The sequence below is a fragment of the Quercus lobata genome, chromosome 3 (genome assembly GCF_001633185.2).
Source record: "Quercus lobata isolate SW786 chromosome 3, ValleyOak3.0 Primary Assembly, whole genome shotgun sequence".
In the NCBI taxonomy this organism is placed as follows: Eukaryota; Viridiplantae; Streptophyta; class Magnoliopsida; order Fagales; family Fagaceae; genus Quercus; species Quercus lobata.
The window spans coordinates 19952364-19970820 of NC_044906.1; the positions used below are offsets into that span (position 1 = coordinate 19952364).

Here is an 18457-nt window from a genome sequence, read left to right on the forward strand (position 1 = left end):
TCATAATATTGTATTTATCTATTAAGATATTTCTCACATGAATGATCTATTTTAAATTTTTTTAAAGCCAAAACTCAAGTTATGAATAAAACTATTAATAGTTAGATAAATATTGAGTGTAATATATGTGAATTTCTATTACTTTGATGTGGACCATAAAAGGTTCAAATTATTTTATGGCAGTGACTTTATCTGGATGATATAGAAAAGGTCCTAAAGTTTTGTGAATTTACAAGGGCTGACCTAGGCCCTTTTATTTCTAGTTTTTTGGTATAAGCTAGCCGCCATATGAATATTGATATCTGTATGTGGAACTTGTGGTGATGATAAACAGATCAAATTTTTTTGCTGGATTTTTTTGTGGATGGAATGGGATACAATGTCAAAATCTTAATAATTTTTAGTAGTATCAGGTATGTTTAGGTGGGGTACTAGATATGTTGATTGCTAAATTTTCTTATCATCGAATAAGATATCAAGATTCAAACTTCACATACACCATTCTGTTTGTTTCAATATTAACATTTAATTTTTTGAAAAATTGATTATTTTTCAAAAATTATTTTTTAGAAAACTATCTCATGTACGTTTCTATGTTTGATAATGGCATTAAAATTAATTGGAAAAGTATCTCTTGACTTACCTTATTTAGTTTTGGGAAAGATATAGTTGTTTTCTTTATTTAGCTTCTTGTAGTGGAAAACAATTTTACATGTCAAGCTAAATAAAAAAAGTTAAAAGAGAATTTTTCTTTGACCATTTTTTTTCCCTTCTGATTCTACTAAACACAGAAGAATGCGAAAAACTATTTTCACATAAGGTTTGTCATTGAAAAAAAAAAAACTGAGCATTAGTGTCTTGAACTAATAATAAAGAGCAATTATCATGAAGCGGATATCTAAATTGAAATATAGTAGTGGGTTTATGTTTTAATTAGAATGGAAATTATTGGATACTATGTTGTTGAAAAAAAACCTAGGTTGTTAATGTGTAAAATTTCAGGAAAGCATTAGATACAATTGTGTTAAGTTACCTAATTATGTGCCAGATGGATTGAGTGAGTTGAGGGCAAAAATTTCAAACAGTCCGCCATTGGCGAATTGAAAATTCCAAATCGTCATCAACACACCAACCTTCAAAAACGGCTGGTCAGTTGAAAATTTGTACAATTTCAACCTAGAAATATAATTTGTATTTCCTCTAAATAATATAAATCATTAAGGGAAAATCATATGAAGTGACTCACTTTCCCATAGATCAAAGTATACACATCTTAAGCAAGGTTATTTTCTAAATTTGTCTATAAAAAATGAAAAAAAAAATTATGAGTACCATATCTATGTCATTATGTATGCTTAAAAATATGTTGGAAAAATATCATTCAATTTTCATATTAATATGTGTAAATCATGGTGTTAACAAAAAAATAAATAAATAAATAACATTAGACAAAACTACAAAGAGGAGGGTTTGGTTGGGTCTTGGTAGTTTTTAAAAAATTGAAACCATCGCTTTAATAGTTGAACCCATCCAACTCGCTTGGCAATCAATATTACATCTATGTAGGGTGAAGTAGGTAAGACATTTTGGGTAGATCAAGTTGGCTGTTGTACAAGTCTAATAGTAGATACAATTCAAATCTACTTATAAACATCCTATTTAAGACTTAACACTCTCATGCACAACACGATCCATCTAATTTGGGGGTATTAAGCAATGAAAATTTTTCAAAAGTGAAGGTTTGAATTACTTGATTAATCTCATATGTTGTAAAGAAACAAAGTAAACTTTATAAAAATTCATGACGTCTCTAGTGAAAAATAAAATATTTTGAGAAGATTTTTTATATTTTTACTTCTTCATTTTGAAAGTAAATGTCATCTTTGTCATTTCAAAAAATTAATTCAATGGAAGACCCAAAAAAAAGTACTAAGAAAACCATGTGCATATGATTTATCAAGGAACAAGGTGATGCTGTGAAGCATAATTGCATTTTGTGATGTATCGATGTCAGTATGTCACACAAATAAAACAAAAGGATTCTAAAGCATCAATGATGATAATTGGTGACCTTGTTTATGGGATTCAAATTTGTGTCCACCAATGTCTCATGTGATTAATGAAAAAAAGTCTATTATTTTATGAAAATGAAGTGAAGAATAAGTGGAAATTTTTGGTAGATTTTTAATCATGGGTGGGATCCAAATAATCAATAGTACACATTATGGCCTCGTCGGATGGGGCTTTAAGATTTTCTATCCAATCAATGTATGTGTGTGTTTTTTTTAAGGTGCTCATTGTTTTAGTTAATGAATTATCAATGTAGAGATTGCTACCCACCCATGATGGTAGATGGAGAGAGTGTCCTTTAACCCAAGGGCTAGGCAGCATGTAAAAGGGAAACTTCACAAACATGGACACACGAAACATGTATGATGTAACCACGTACGACTCTAAAAATTAAAAAAAAATATATATATATATATATATATATATATATATATTATATATATATATATATACACACATCTGATCACTTTAATGCTCCATAAATAAAATATATATACATTCAATCACTCTAATGCTCCACAAGGTTACAAACTCAGTCTTGATGAAATATCTAGTATTACTAATTTTCCATAAATATATATATATGTAAGAGCATCCACAGCAGTGTAGCTAAATTTTTAGCAATTTAGCTCCACCAAAAGTTACTTTATTTATTTTACCTACACACATGCTGCAACAGTGGATCTATTTTAGCTTTCAACACAATAAAATAATATATTCATCACAATAAAATAATATTTCTACTACAATAAAATAATAATATTTTTACTCCAATCAAATAATATATCACCACCACCACCACACAGCACAAACTTCCTCCACCACCACCACCACACAGCACAAACTTCCTCTACCAACACCACCACCACCACCACCACTAGCAGCAGTCCACAGCAAAGAAAAAAAAAAAAAACCCAAATCCTCAATCCCAGACCAAACAAAATCACCAACCGGAGACAAACCCAGCACAAATCAAAGACGAGAGCTTGATGAGTGAGAGAGATAAGAGCTTGCGACGGCGTGGGCTGGGCTGGGACGGCGACGGACGGCGTGGGTTGGGGTTGGGATGGCGACGGTGATGAGTGCTTGATGGGGTGAGAGAGATGAGTGAGGGAGATGAGAGCTTGCGACAGCGTGGGCTGGGTTGGGCTGGGTTGGGACGGCGACGGTGATGAGTGCTTGATGGAGTGAGAGAGATGAGTGTTTGATGAGGGAGATGTGTGCTTTGATGTGCGGTAAAGAAATGGAATAAAAGAATGAAAAAAATAAGTTGAGTTTTATTATTTTAATCGATAGTGGGATTAAATTTTTTTTTTTTTTTTTTTAGATGAGTTCTACAGTGCACATCTATCTATAGATGTGCACTGTAGCAAATAAGCTAAATTTTATGGATTTGGCTCCACTGCTGCAAGCCCTTTTTGCTATATTGGTGGAGCTAAAATAGCATTATAACTTTTTAGCTCCACTGCTGCAAATGCTCTAAGGGCTAAAATTGGATGGGACCCAAATCAGGTTTGGGCTCAAACCCAAGCGGCCCAAACAATAAATTTGTAAAGCGTGGATGAAAGAACTAGATCTATTCCAGAAGAAAAACAATTAAATTTGGTAGTTTAAGACTGTTAGACACAAGTAAGATTAGAAAATCTGTCCTCGGAATAACTCAAGGAGTTTGTATTATATTATCTTGTTCAACAATAAAGTTATACAAGAGTCATAGTCCTGTTCTTAGATAATCCTTCCTTTTTCCTGATCCCCCCTCTTTAGGACATCTTTTCATGTTATATACTCCAGTCTTGGTGTCGCCCCTACCACACACGTGTAGATTAGATTTGGGAAACTCCTTCCTATCCCATCCAGCACTTCCTAGAACTATCAACTAGTAGCTGTAAGGCTGCTTGATCACTGTTCAGACGTTACTTCCATATTAATGCGGCCAGAGAGTTGGTTGGGAGTCATTTAATGCGGAGGTAACAGTTTTTTGAAAATATTTGTTGCCCTTCTCCTTTCTTATCCCTTGTCCGACGTCTAACTCTTAGTAATGATGTAACTTCAAAATAAGTCCATGATGATATGACACTCGTACTGACCTAGGACACTTGTTGCCAAGATGGCTTCTATCCTCAGACGCTCGTTGGACTTATCTCATACTGTCTCTACTCCTTTCTTCACTCCATTCTTCTTATAATCTGATATGGACCTCCTCGGATGGTCTAATGTCCTCGAATCGGACCATAGGCCCAATTAGTACTGCCTTAACAGTACTTCCTAATTAACTGACCCCCACAATATAGATATATATACACACACAAGAGTTATGGTAAGTTTTCATAAGAATAATTAAAAAAAAAAAAAATAGGAGTAATACTGTCTCGTGCAGGCCACCCTTTTAACCAAAAACAAGGAGACTTTTTTTTTGCTCCCAATAATAATGTTATTATTAAGTTATTATGTGTATATGTATAAATATAAATAAGGATAATAATAGTATATTACATATTAAAATAACCTGTACCCTCTTCTCAAAAATAAATAAATAAATAAATAACCAATACTTACTAAAATAAATAAATCTTTATATTATAAAAGCATGAATGCCGCTACAGTGCTTCGGCACTGTGCACTCAGAGTAATTGCACTGTGCAAGCACTGTAGCGGAAACAGTGCTTTAGTGAGGCACTTCTCTCTTTTTTCTTTTTTCTTTTTTTCTTTTTTTTTTTTCAGCATTCCGTTTGTTTTTTTTTTTTCCTTTTATATATATTATTGTATTAACACAAAAAATTTCACAATATTTTCACAATTATTGAGGTGTCAATTTCTTATAAGTTAAAATAAAATAATAAAATATAAAACGGTGACCAATCACAACTGAAATAAAAGTGCGAATGCCGCTACAGTGCTTCGGCATTGTGCACTCAGAGTGTTTGCACTGTGCAAGCATTGTAGCGGCAACAGTGCTTGGTGAGGCACTTCTCTTTTTCTTTTTCTTTTTTTCAGCATTCCGTTTGCATTTTTCTTTTCCTTTTATATATATTGTTGTATTGACACAATAAATTTCACAATATTTTCACAATTATTGAGGTGTCAATTTCTTATAAGTTAAAATAAAATAATAAAATATGAAACTGTGACCAACCACAACTGAAAATAAATGTTTTGTGAAAAGCAACAATGCCACTACAGTTTGCACTGTACATCTATAGTGTTATTTTGGTGAGCCACTTTGCCTTTGTTTTTTAAGTTTTGAACAGTAGATACAATTCCAAATGGCACTATAGCTACAGTAGCTACAGTTTTTTATTTATTTATTTATTTTTAGTCTTTCGTTTGTACTTTTTTTTTCCTTTTATATATATTGTTATACTGATACAACAAATTTCACAATATTTTCACAATTATTGAGATGTCAATTTCATTTTGCTCCTTTAGTGTTTTAGCACTGTTCATCTACAGTGACATTTTGGTGAGCCACTTTGTCTTTTTTAAAAAAAAAAAAAGTTTTGAACAGTAGTTACAGTACCAAGCGGCACTGTAGCTACAGTAGTAACAAAATTTTTTTTTTTTCCAGTCTTTCGTTTGTACTTTCTTTTTTTCCCTTTTATATATATAGTTATACTGACACGACAAATTTCATAATATTTTCACAGGTGTCAATTTCTTATAAGTCAAAATAAAATAATAAAATATGAAATTTTGACCAACCACAACTGAAAATAAATCTATATATATAAAAGCACAAATGCGCTAAATCACTTTAACTACAGTACTTTGGTTTCTTGAGCCACTTTTTTTTTCCCAAGTTTTGAATAGTAACTGCAATGCCAAGTGGCACTGTAGCTACAATAGCTATAGTTTTTTTTTTTTTTTTTTTTTTTTTCATGTAATCAGTTTGTTTTTTTTTTTTTCCTTTTAAATATTTATGTAAGCTGGTATATATATTATTATATTGACACAACAAATTTCATAATATTTTCACAATTATTGACATGCACGAATACGCTAAAGCACTGTAACTACAGTGCTTTGGTTTCATAAGCCACTTTTTTTTTTCCCAAGTTTTGAACAGTAACTACAGTGCCAAGTGGCACTGTAGCTACAGTAGCTACATTTTTGTTTTTTCCAGTAATCGGTTTGTTTTTTTTTTTTTTTTCCTTTTAAATATTTATGCAAGCTGGTATATATATATTGTTATACTGATACAACAAATTTCATAATATTTTCACAATTATTGACGTGCCAATTTCTTACAAGTCAAAATAAAATAATAAAATATGAGACTGACCAATCACAACTAAAAATAAATGTTTTGAAAAAATGTTACAACACTTATTATGCAGTGCTTTTGGTTTATTCAACTGGTACGGTAGCTACCGTGCCTAAAGTTTTTTTTTTTTTAGTAATCGGTTTTTTTTTTTTTTAATATTTATGTAAGCTGGTATATATATTGTTATACTGACACAACAAATTTCACAATATTTTCACAATTATTTACGTGTCAATTTCTTACAAGTCGAAATAAAATAATAAAATATGAGACTGTGACCAATCACAACTAAAAATAAATGTTTTGAGAAAATGTTACAACACTTATTGTGTAGTACTTTTGGTTTATTCAACTGGCACGGTAGTTACAGTGCCTAATTTTTTTTTTTTTTTTCCGGTAATCGAATTATTATTTTTTTAATATTTATGTAAGCTGGTCTATATATTGTTATATTGACACAACAAATTTCACAATATTTTCACAATTATTGATGTGTCAATTTCTTACAAGTTGAAATAAAATAATAAAATATGAGAATGTGACCAGCCACAACTAAAAATAAATGTTTTGAGAAAATGTTACAACACTTATCGTACAGTACTTTTGGTTTATTCAACTGGCATGATAGGCCTAAAGTTTTTATTTTTATTTTTAGTAATCGGTTTGTGTTTTTTTTTTCTTTTAAATATTTATGTAAGCTGGTATATATATTGTTATACTGACACAACAAATTTCACAATATTTTCACAATTATTGACGTGTCAATTTCTTACAAGCCGAAATAAAATAATAAAATATAAGACTGTGACTAACCACAACTAAAAATAAATGTTTTGAGAAAATGTTACAACACTTATTGTGTAGTGTTTTTGGTTTATTCAACTGGCACGGTAGCTACAGTGCCTAAAGTTTTTTTTTTTTTTTTCAATAATTAGTTTGTGTGTTTTTTTTTTAAATATTTATGTAAGCTAGTATATATATTGTTATACTGACATAACAAATTTCACAATTATTGACGTGTCAATTTCTTACAAGTCGAAATAAAATAATAAAATATAAGAATGTAACCAACTACAACTAAAAATAAATGTTTTGAGAAAATGTTACAACTCTTATTATTATCACAATATTTTTACAATTGTTGAGATTTCAGTTTCTTATACATCAAATAAAAAAAATGCTAAGTCCACAACATTTTAACATTAATTTATACCGTGCCTAAAGTTTTTTTTTTTTTTTTAAATATTTATGTAAGCTAGCATATCTATTAACTATATAAAAAGAGCCAAAGGCTCATGAATAGTGTTTTTTTGGTTTATATTCAATTAGTGAGTTGCACTTTTTCTTTTCTTTTTCTTTTTCTTTCCCCTTCAAGTATGCCAGTTGGTTTGAGCTTTGTTTTTTGTTTTTGTTTTTGTTTTTTTTTTTTTTTTTTTTTTAAGATCTTTATATGTTTACTTTGTACTTGCAATGCAAGTTTACATTGTAAATACATTAAAGTTGTTAATATTATACACATTTGCACAAAAAATGGTAAATATTGTACAAAGTTTGTAAATGTGTACAAAATTTGCCAATTTTTTTTTTGTCCATAATATAAATTTACATTGTAATTAAGTACAATGTATACATAGAGATATTATGAAAATGTTGTAACGCATGTGTCAATTCCTTATGAATCAAAATAAAATAATAAAATATTATATCGAGATCTAGCACAACTAAAAATGTTGTGACATTTTGTTGTTATTACAATATATTTACAACTATTAAGGTGTAAGTTATAGGTCAAAATAAAATAATAAAATATTGGACTAGGATTTGTCACGGTCTTATACGATTGAGATTAACTTTTTATGACATAATTATCAAAATTCTTAAAATTAATATCTCTTTTGATTAATGTAAATCTCTTTGGATTTTAAAAATCAAATTATTTATATTTATATTTTGTGTTACAAATAAAATCTAAAATTGATCCTAATCACTATTTTTTTTTTCCATAGCTAGCACGTGCCTTGCACTTGCTGCCTTGACTGGTAAATATATAAAAATACTAACTTGACCTCATGGCATCTCCAAGTCAGGATTCAAATATATATATTGGAAAAAGCTCTCCTTCAAAATGTGACAAGGCACAAACCACTAAGCAGGTGATTGAATTTAGGTATTTTTGTTTTTTGTGTCATTAAAACTCTTCTTCCTTTTACAAATAATCCAACTTTTTTTTTTTTTTCAATAAACCTTAAACTCCCACGCAATAATCCAACCTTTAAATGTATCTAAAAGTGCGGTGGAATAACCCAACCTTTAAATGTATCTAAAATTGCGGTGGTTACTGTTATTAAAGTCGAGCAGCTAGTCGCCACTTTTTAGTTATCAACTTATATTCACTATTTTGTTATCTTTATCTCCTTTTTTTTTTTTATAATGACAGAATATAATTAAAAATCTTAGAAATGTTATGTATTATAATACTTTCATAACAAATTTTATGTAACATTTACTAGTAGATAAAAAAAGTAATTTCAGTAGTAAGTTTAAATTAAACCCAGTAAGAATTTATCACCTAAGATTTGTGTAGTGGACCTTTTTGATTAAAGTGGGCTGGCCTGCTTAGTATGGGGCCCGAGTATTCTGGGTATGGGAGTTGAAACCAATCCAATTAGAGCTCAACTTGGTCCGGCTTGTGCACAAACTATGTCTTGTCTGCTAGGAACACGGTTACAACGGGCAGAACTATTTCAAGTGAGTTGCAGTAGGCAGACATGATAATAATAACAAAATCAAATACTTTGAGATATTTATTAAGGTGAACAGATAAACCTCATAAGAAAAAAAATAACCACAGTTTTAACAATAATCATTTTATTAGAAAAGTGAAAGGGAACAAGTGGGTGGTATGTGAACTTGCTGAGAGAGTAAATAAATTAGATCGAGTCTTATCCGCAGGATCGAAACCAGAAAGGGAAGAACACCCCTTCTCAAAGTGAATAATCTCAGGAAGATCCTGCCGTAGAAATTAATCACTTTGAGAGAAGTGGACTTGAATGGTTGGCACCTAAGAACACCTTTCATTTCTGGCAGAGAGCAGGATTTTGAGAGGGAGAGAGTGAATAAACCTATTGGTGCATGCCTGCTATTCTCACTCTCTATCTTTTTTTCTCTCATTCCTTTCTAATATTTCCTTTTTTCTTAATCCTTGTTTCTATTTCCTGGTTTTCAAGTTTTTAAATACCGTAGTGCTTACTGTTGTTGTTGTATCCCTTCCTGTACACGGCAAGGGCCTCTTTATAGTACTTGCCGTGACTGGATTTTATTATTTTAGCCCTTAACCACCTTTGTCTGGTCTGGGTGTACCTGCCGATCACCACTGGTCCTACTGTGAGCCACTCCCCATCGTTAGACAAAAGAAGGCTATTTTGTTTGTTTGTCTGCCGTGGCACCCTTTCTTGCTACGATGTGGGTGTCTTCTCTCTCCCTATTCCTCATGGCATGCACCTAGTGGTTTCAGCTCAGTTTTACCCGTTTGGGTGGTGTGTCATCCCAGCAGGACACTTCCCCCAAAAGAGCCCTAGCAGGAATCCCAAAATAGGTTTTCCTTTCTCCCCACCACCAAACCATACCCCCTTACCTCTAACTCATGACCTCACCGTGTCTTATATTGGCTGAGTACAGGCTGGTGGAGTTTGGGCCTTGCGCGTACCTCTCTTTCATGTATATTCAAAATTTGTCTATTGCTCATGTGTCTGCCGTGATTGGTCTGCACAGCCTGCCGTCCGTTCTTGACCATTTTTTGGTTTCCTTTTCCTTTATGATTTGTCCTATGTAGGGTTGGGCCTTGCTTGATGGTGGGCTTTGCTTTTTTTCTCAGCCCATCCTTCTTCCTACTACTATTTCCTGCCATATCACTTTATCATTCCTACTGCGGAGTTTGTTTTGTTTCAATCTGGCTGGGCCCTTTTGGGCCTGCCATTTATTCTTCTCCTAATGGCCCAGCAAGACCATTGGTTCTTGTGTTACATTACTAGCGGGCTCTTGTGTCCCATTTGTTTTCCTTTGGGCGTCCCGGGCCCATTTGCTTTCCTTGGGCTTCCTCAACCATTTTCCTAACTTCGCATTACCATGGGCTTTTACTGGATTCTTTGGGCTTCCCCGGCCCAATTACGTTATTCCTCATCCTTGGGGTTCATGGGCTTGCCATCAACCCTTTTCTCTCTTTGTTTTCATTACTTTGAGCCTGCCGCGGCCCATTCTTACTTTTCCACATCATATATTGCCCATGATTTGTTTTTTCTCTCTTTCCGGGCTCCTTTAAGCCCATTTACCTCTTCAAGACCCATTTGTTTATCTCATGGGCTTGTGATCCATTATTCATGCCGCTTGGACTTAATGGGTTTTCTATCCATTTACCAATTCATTTCTGTCTGTGTTGATGGGCTTCTCCCTTCTACTTGGGCTTCTGAAATGGCCATCAACAATTTGTTATAAAAATATTATAAACGTAACACTTCTCTTAAAATTATCTAGACTTTTTAGAGTAACTTTAGCATAAATTTCCTAAAATCCTATTCATTCATTTTACAATGAGTGGATTGAATTTTGATATATTATTAATAATTTAAATAAACACCAAAATGTTGATAATTAATTCTTTAAAAAAATGTTTATGATGTGATAAAATCTAATCGGATCACTTAAAAATAGACTAATAGCATTTAAGAACTTTATGTTGGATTTACCTTAACAAATCTAAAGAAGTCTATTTTAGTAAAATATATCTTCTTTTTTGACAATGACAAAATATGATTTAAGTCCTAAAGACTTGTATGTTCTAGTTAACTCAACTGGTAAAGTTTTGGATAGTTGAGTAAGAGATCTAGGGTTCAATTCTTGCCTACACCAAAAATTGATTGGTGTCTTGATTTGATGACAAAGAGTTATCATCAAGAGTGAATGTCATAGGTTGAAACTCTCTTTAAAAAAAAAAAAAAGTCCTAAAGACTTTCTAGAGTAACTCTAGCATAGTCATAAATCTTAAAATCCCATCAATTCATTTTATCACTTCAAAATAGACTGGTAGCATTTAAGAACTATATGATGGAGTTGCCTTAACAACTCTAGAGAAGTCTAATTTAGTAGAAAAATGCTAACGAGTACCCTTAGGGCATTGGTTAAGAGTCTAGTTAAAGAAAGTTTTTATGGGGGGAAAAAAACAATTAATATTTTGACAGTTTTTTTCATTTCCAATAAAAGTGATATCAAAACTTTCTTAAAATAGATTGTTAACGAATGCCCTTAGGGCACTCGTTAGCATCACCCTTAGTAATATATCTTGGAATAACTCTCTCACTTCAAATTTCTGAAAATAAATATATAAAATATCAACAATGAAATATTAAATGCATCTTAACTTATGCTTTTTAAGTCTCCACAAATAATCCAACCATAAAATATTTTTACAAAGTTACGCACTTTATTAAAGTTGGCTGCAACTTACTACTTTTTCTGTTATCCTTTCTTCTCTATTTATGTCATCTTAATCTTATTTTCCTATATAAACACAGGGGATTAAGATTCTTAAATTATTTGCACAATAAATTGGTAAAAAAAAAAGTTAATTACAACCACCCATCCTAAACTATAGGGTATTTGAAATATAAGCCTCACACTTCAAAATTTTATAATCAACACTTTCATTAAATGTTAATTAGCAATGTCCACCCTAACAATCAAATTGGAATAAAAAAATTAACAATTTTGTGGGCAACTATCTACCCTAGGGAGCCTGAACTATGATAACACTAGAAATATACCAATTCAACTATGAGAGTATTTGCAATCTCTACCCTAAATTATAAGAACGTTTATAATGTGCATCACTAATTTGGACTCTAATTTGGATGGTGGATAGAGATCTTAAATTATTCTTAAATTAAGACGTAGATCGTAAATTTTGAAGTTTAAAATACATGTTGCAATTACTTATAATTTTTGTGGATAGTTGCAATTTACAATATATATGAAGAGACCCTTTTTAGTGTATAAATATTCTAATGCTAGATATTTTGCTTGAGGAAAACATAGACTAATTGTTACTATAAATAGTAGAATCCATCTTTTTGGGTAAGTATAGTAGAGTCTTAAGCTAGTAATTTTCAGGCAAATTGGCTCTTATCCGCATCAAAGAGACAAAAGAACCACCTACTCCATATGTTTGTGCGTGAGGCAACTCGCCAATGAAAAGATTGCAGTGAGTTTAGAAAACAAGAAAAAGAAATTGTTGATGTGAAATTTCTTAATTTTTCTTGCAACATTATTGTAACTAGATTATCATATTGTGGCCCTCCTTTGTCTCATTCCTAAATCATAGGGTCAAGATTCCTGCTTTTGATATATGAATCTACCTAACATAATTTGCCTTACTAAACACTACTACTCCCTTAAAAATTTAAAAATAAAGCAAACGCCATGATTCACACTAGAACTAGAAGCAAAACTTATTTAGAATACAAGCATTGAAGTGTCATTATCCACGGCCATTTTGGTTGGAGACACGATTGCTTTTGTCCTTTTCTATGTCACTTAGAATGTAACTAGTCATCTATATGTACAAAGTTGATCATACCCTTCACCTTTTCACTGTTTTGAAATTGCAAAAAGGTAAAGATGTAGTTAGTGAATCTTGTTTAAACTTTGAACAATGAGTTTGAGTACTGTCAACTTAAAAGTCCTCAAACTCATTGTTCAACTACCAAAGAGAAATAAAAGAAGAACAAAGAAACAAAAAAGAAGGAAATATTTGCCTATGTGTATGTGCATTTATATGCCCTTTCTCTCTCACTACATGACAACTCAATCGAGTATCCACATATACTTTGGCGACTTATTTAAATGATTTAATAAATTATGTTATTTAAACATGTGATTGATCTTATGAATTGTTGTGTAATGAGTTGAAAGACATTCTCAACCTAGTTTGAAAAAAAAAACTTTGTCCAGAAAATAAAACCCACGTATTTTCACACAAAAAAAGAGAGAGTAAAAGACAGATAGCCCCACAACCATGACCCACCATTAGGTATTAGCCACAATGCTAGTGCTAGCATGCTCACAAACCATCACATCACTGCCAATACCACAGCCGCCATGACACAGCCACCACAATGGATAACAAAGGTAATGTAATGAGGGTACAGTATGCTTTGGTCAATATTCTAAGTCCTGGCTGGCCAAAACAGGTCATATTAAGCAAAATTACAAACTCATATTTGCAAATCACATTCAGATCCTGTCATCATTTTATATGGAAAGCATATATGTTTAAGTTCCATGAGAATATGTTGCATTTGCTTGGTCTACAAATTAACATGCAACAAGATACGGGGAAAATTATACAATTAGAGTAAAAATCTGAATTCCCAGGAAACCTTTTCATCATGATCACATTGAGCAGCATGGAAACACAAACTCCATCAACCTTTCTTCCCAATGATATCCCCCCAGTAATCTTCTTAGAACTGCTAGAGACTACAAACTTAAAAGTAAATTCAGCAATACATTTCACTTTATAAAGCATATGAAAATTTAAAGCAGTTTGATACCAGCTTCCCTCAAAGAATCAATAACAGCTTTGACCTTACCATGATATTTCTGTTCCCTCTTCATATGAACAGCAACAGCTGGGATGTCTTTGAACAGCAGGCGCTCCCCCAATAGTTTTCCAATCTTTGCAGCAGCAGCCACATCCCGAGTAGATTCCATGCATGACCTCAAGGCCTTCTCCTGTGAACTTGCAGCAGAGGCAACAGTGGCAGTTGGTATGTGTACAACCTGGGCACTCAAATACTTGTTTGTAAAGTGCATCTTCAGAACGTAAGGCTTCAGATACTGCATAATTCTTGGAGGCCTAACTGGTGGAGGAATAACCATTCTATTTCACATATAAATTAGAAGTTGAATCATAATATAGAACCATAAACTTTTAATTATCTCAAATAGCATACTCAAGAACATTATATGGTTAAAATATCTTAAATGATTTTTTCTTGTGCTGGAATATATTACCATCAGCTACTTTGGTTGAAAAATTATTTGAAAGCCAAAGAGAGACAGCTACATTATAGATTTAGGCCATTGTTCCCTAAATGAAAGGGGAAATAGCTGAATTTTTTAATGGAAAGTGATTCATAGGATCAGTAGACACTGGACTTCAGGCAACTGAATGTAAAGGATAAATACAAATGTTGTGTTTGAAAAGTTCATACCATCGAGTAATACATTGTATCAGACCTAAGGACTACATGGTATCAAAGCTAAGGACCACATGCTTATGTTTTATGGATCGTTTCTTCAATCTGGACTAAAACACTAATAGACAGTCTCTCTCTCTTTCTTTAGAACAGAACATCAGGTATGGAAGCTTTCACATCCACCACAAGAGAGATGAAAGGAATCTTTTTGGTTTGAGGCATGGAGATTTTTTTTTTGGTTGATAAATTACACATGCATTCAGCCCCTGACCTTACACTCCGACCAGTCTAATGGGAGGATAATGACAAGAAGAAGACTAAAAGAAAAACAAGTGCCCTAAATTGTTATCTAGGTAAGAGCTTCCATGTCAGTATATTCTAAAAGTTTACTTCACCTTTGTCGGACCGTGGGCAGTGCCACTCCACCTCAAAACCAATTGGTAATAAGAAAGATACACTCAAATCTTTTATGACATTCAACATCGCACCCTAAGGGTATGTTTTTAGAGCGGTCATAAGGAGCTAAATTGTGGTTCCCCCAAAATTCCCCCCTCATGATGACGCTTCTGCAACTCAAACTCCAAACCTTGGCTCTCATATCATTTGTTAGACCAAAAGTTATGCCACTCCACCTCAAAACCAATAGTGATGAGGAATACACATTTAAGTCTTTTATAGTATTCAACATTGCAATCTACAGACCTATTTTTAGAGCAGTCATAGGAAGCCAAAATGTGGTCCGCCAACAACCTTATAGGCAAATCCAACTCACCAAACAAACAAGATAAGTCATTTCTTCAAATCATTTTCTTTTGTGTTACCGCATATCTCTTGAAGCAATCAATTGGAAATGCTTAGTGTTCATGCACAAGACAAATGAACAACTTTCTTGCCAATTTCACCAAGGTATTAAAAAATACGACAAGCCAAACAATGAAATTTAGTCAAAGATCTTCGTATCTCTATAATCAAAGCAACACAGTGCAAATAACTATCTTTTACTCTTAAATTAAAATTTTTTTTTTAATAAAAAAAAAAAAACTGAAAGTATCAGATAACACAAAAGCATTATCTTTTCATTTCTCACCAAACCATAATTTGTTTAGCAACCAAACTTGAATTAAGCCTCAAACTAACACAAATCTCTAATTTTTTCCTTGCTCATTATCATTATGTTTTGACAATATCACAAAAGCTCTATAAGACAGTCAATTGGCCAAAAGCAGTTATCTTTTGATTAATAAGATCTTATAATCACCCCACATAAAAAAGACAAATTACTAGAATTCTCTTGTTTAATTACTAAGAAACTGAAAAGAATATTACTTTTGAATCCTATGCTTTATGCTGCTTCCATCTTAAAGAATTTAAATTCTTTTTCCTACATAACCTCACAACCAAAATGACAACAGACATAATTCAAATGAAATATATCACAGAAAGTAAAAGTTGAGGATAAGCTTACAAGAACTCTTTCATCTTGATTTCTTTGTTTATTATTTACCATTTGAAAGATGAAGAGCGGACATCATTATTATTTTTTGAATACTTTCAATTCAAACTTTTTTTCTTCATTGATTGAGATTCAATTAAAGAGGTGAATGAGAGTATAATGTTGGATAAGATAGTGTTGGGGGAGATAACACCTTGGGGAGACTCCAATTAAGGGGTTAACATAACATATAGGGCACCACTTGACTCAAATGCTTAAGCCAATGGGTTTGGTCCCAATTATGTTATATTAACCACTCATTCTTGTCATTAGTTAATATTCAATGTGGGACTTTACTACTTAGCTAACCACATGACCCACATGTAAACATTCCAAACAGATAGAATAGCGGAGAAGAATACATGTGCTTGACCCAATTACTCTAATAAGAATTCATAGCCGACTCCAAATTTTGGAACTAAGTTCTTGTTGTAGTTCATAGTGATGATGGCTAAGATTCAAAATACAAGCAATATAATTCTCAATATTTTTAAATTTTAATCATTCTTTAGAGCAGCCACAAGAACAAGCTCTCCAAAAAATTACGCAATCAGTTGGAGAAAACAGTTCCAGAAAATAACAGGGCAGTAATTTAACCAAGAAAATAAATGAATGAAAGAAAACCATTGTTTCCTCAGAGTCTCAGACCCACATGGTCCACTACATACAACATGCTGAGTGGTATGTATCAAACCAAAGAGTAAGCACAGAAGCACAATAATAAACTATAAGCTCTTGCCTTTTCGTTTACATTTGGCTATTCATTCAGAACTTCAATCAAACAATGTGGTTGCAACTCCTAAAACTCGAAAAACAAACAAAACATGCAAATCTAACACATTTCAGGACATGGGTTCTTCATAACCTGACCCATAATACAGCAAAAACCTTTCTTTTCTAACCTTAACCCTCTGTTTGGTCCCCGAGAAAACAAAGGAAAAAAATGAAAATGAAACCGGATGCATATTCAGAGCATTGACATTTCAAGTTCTTTAATTCCTAAAACCCCATAAACCCTTTAACAATGGAAACTACTCTAAAGTATTCAGTTTACTGTGATTCTCAGGAACCAAATCAATAAAGAACATAACAGTAAAGGTACCATTTTTATTGAGAAACTTTGAAAATAACAGAGAGGAATAGAAAATGCAGAGAGGGAGTACCTGTTGGGTTCTTTTTTTCTGCACTTGTTCAGACTCTAGAGAGCGCACAGACAGAACTACATCCAGAAGTCTCACTGAAAATGCCAGATTTCGGTTTCTAAATTCAAAAAAAAAAAAAAAACAAAAGCATTGGTAATCCAATAGCTCGGCCCATTGGGCTTGGACTAGGTCCATATGAAGTTTGGGCATTGAGGCTGCATTGTTGTTTATATGTTTTTTTATTTTTTTTTTTTGGGTGGGCTTTTAAATTTTTCTATGGTGGAAAATACTAGGCTGGAGCACAGTAAGGGCGAGAGAATTTCTGATGAAAATGAATGTAGTGATTGATTTTTTTTTTTTTTTTTTTTTAATGCAAGTGAAACATTTATGAAAATGTGTACTGTTGTTTTCCCTTTTTTTCCATTGGTTAATAGAATCCCTATGACCTATCTCCTCCCCCCTCCATAATTTCGTATGCAACTGTTACAATAAGTAGTCTTCAATCCATGGTTTTAAAAACTGAATTGATCAAAGAACCAAAAAGGAGTTTGAATTTTGGTCTTTTCTGGTTGAACCAAAATTTTTTTTTTTTTTACGGTTTTTATCATATTGGATTATGGTTTGATTCTTGATTGAATTCGCTAGTCCAGTCCAATTTTTGAAAACCATGGTCCAATGTCTATTTGAGAATTAAAAAAAAAAATTAAATCTAAAAAAAAATCCATTTGAGAAAAATTATTTAGTAGTTTTTGGATTTTATATTATTATTATTTTTGCTGAAAGGTAGATAACATTGAAAAAAAACAACAACAATTCGCCGACAATAGACATACACAGAAGAGAACAAACAATACACCCATCAATATCAAACACACAAACTACCAACTAGAAACAAGATCTAGCCATCAAGCTATAGAACAAATGCCACTAATGAATATACTAGTAATGACAAGTAATTCATATTTAGTTTTTTTTTTTTAAAAAAAAAAAAGAACATAACTCTATAAACAGCCTCCATTTGACCTTAGTATAGTTTTCTTTTTTTGAGGGGGACCTTAGTACAGTTTTCTGGTCAAGAGACACTGCAATATAATTATTTTTTGGTCTTTCATTAGCCATATTTTCTTTGATTAAATGCTTAGGATTGTGGAAATAATTTTAGCAGTTAGTGATATGAATTAGTTTATAAATCAATGTCACTTTTTAAACAAAAAAAGTAATTAATAAATATATTTATTAT

The 18457-nt window shown here is 32.2% G+C and overlaps 1 protein-coding gene across 1 annotated transcript; it reads right to left on the reverse strand.

The window, feature by feature from the left end:
- Nucleotides 1-13578: 13578 nt before the first annotated feature.
- On the reverse strand, nt 13579-17325 carry LOC115979319 (50S ribosomal protein L18-like). The gene is made up of 2 exons (XM_031101339.1): nt 17239-17325; nt 13579-14264 (listed from the first exon to the last, which is right to left on the reverse strand). The coding sequence occupies exon 2, from the start codon at nt 14261-14263 to the stop codon at nt 13919-13921; it is 345 nt and encodes a 114-aa protein (XP_030957199.1). The 5' UTR covers nt 14264; nt 17239-17325; the 3' UTR covers nt 13579-13918.
- Nucleotides 17326-18457: the final 1132 nt, after the last annotated feature.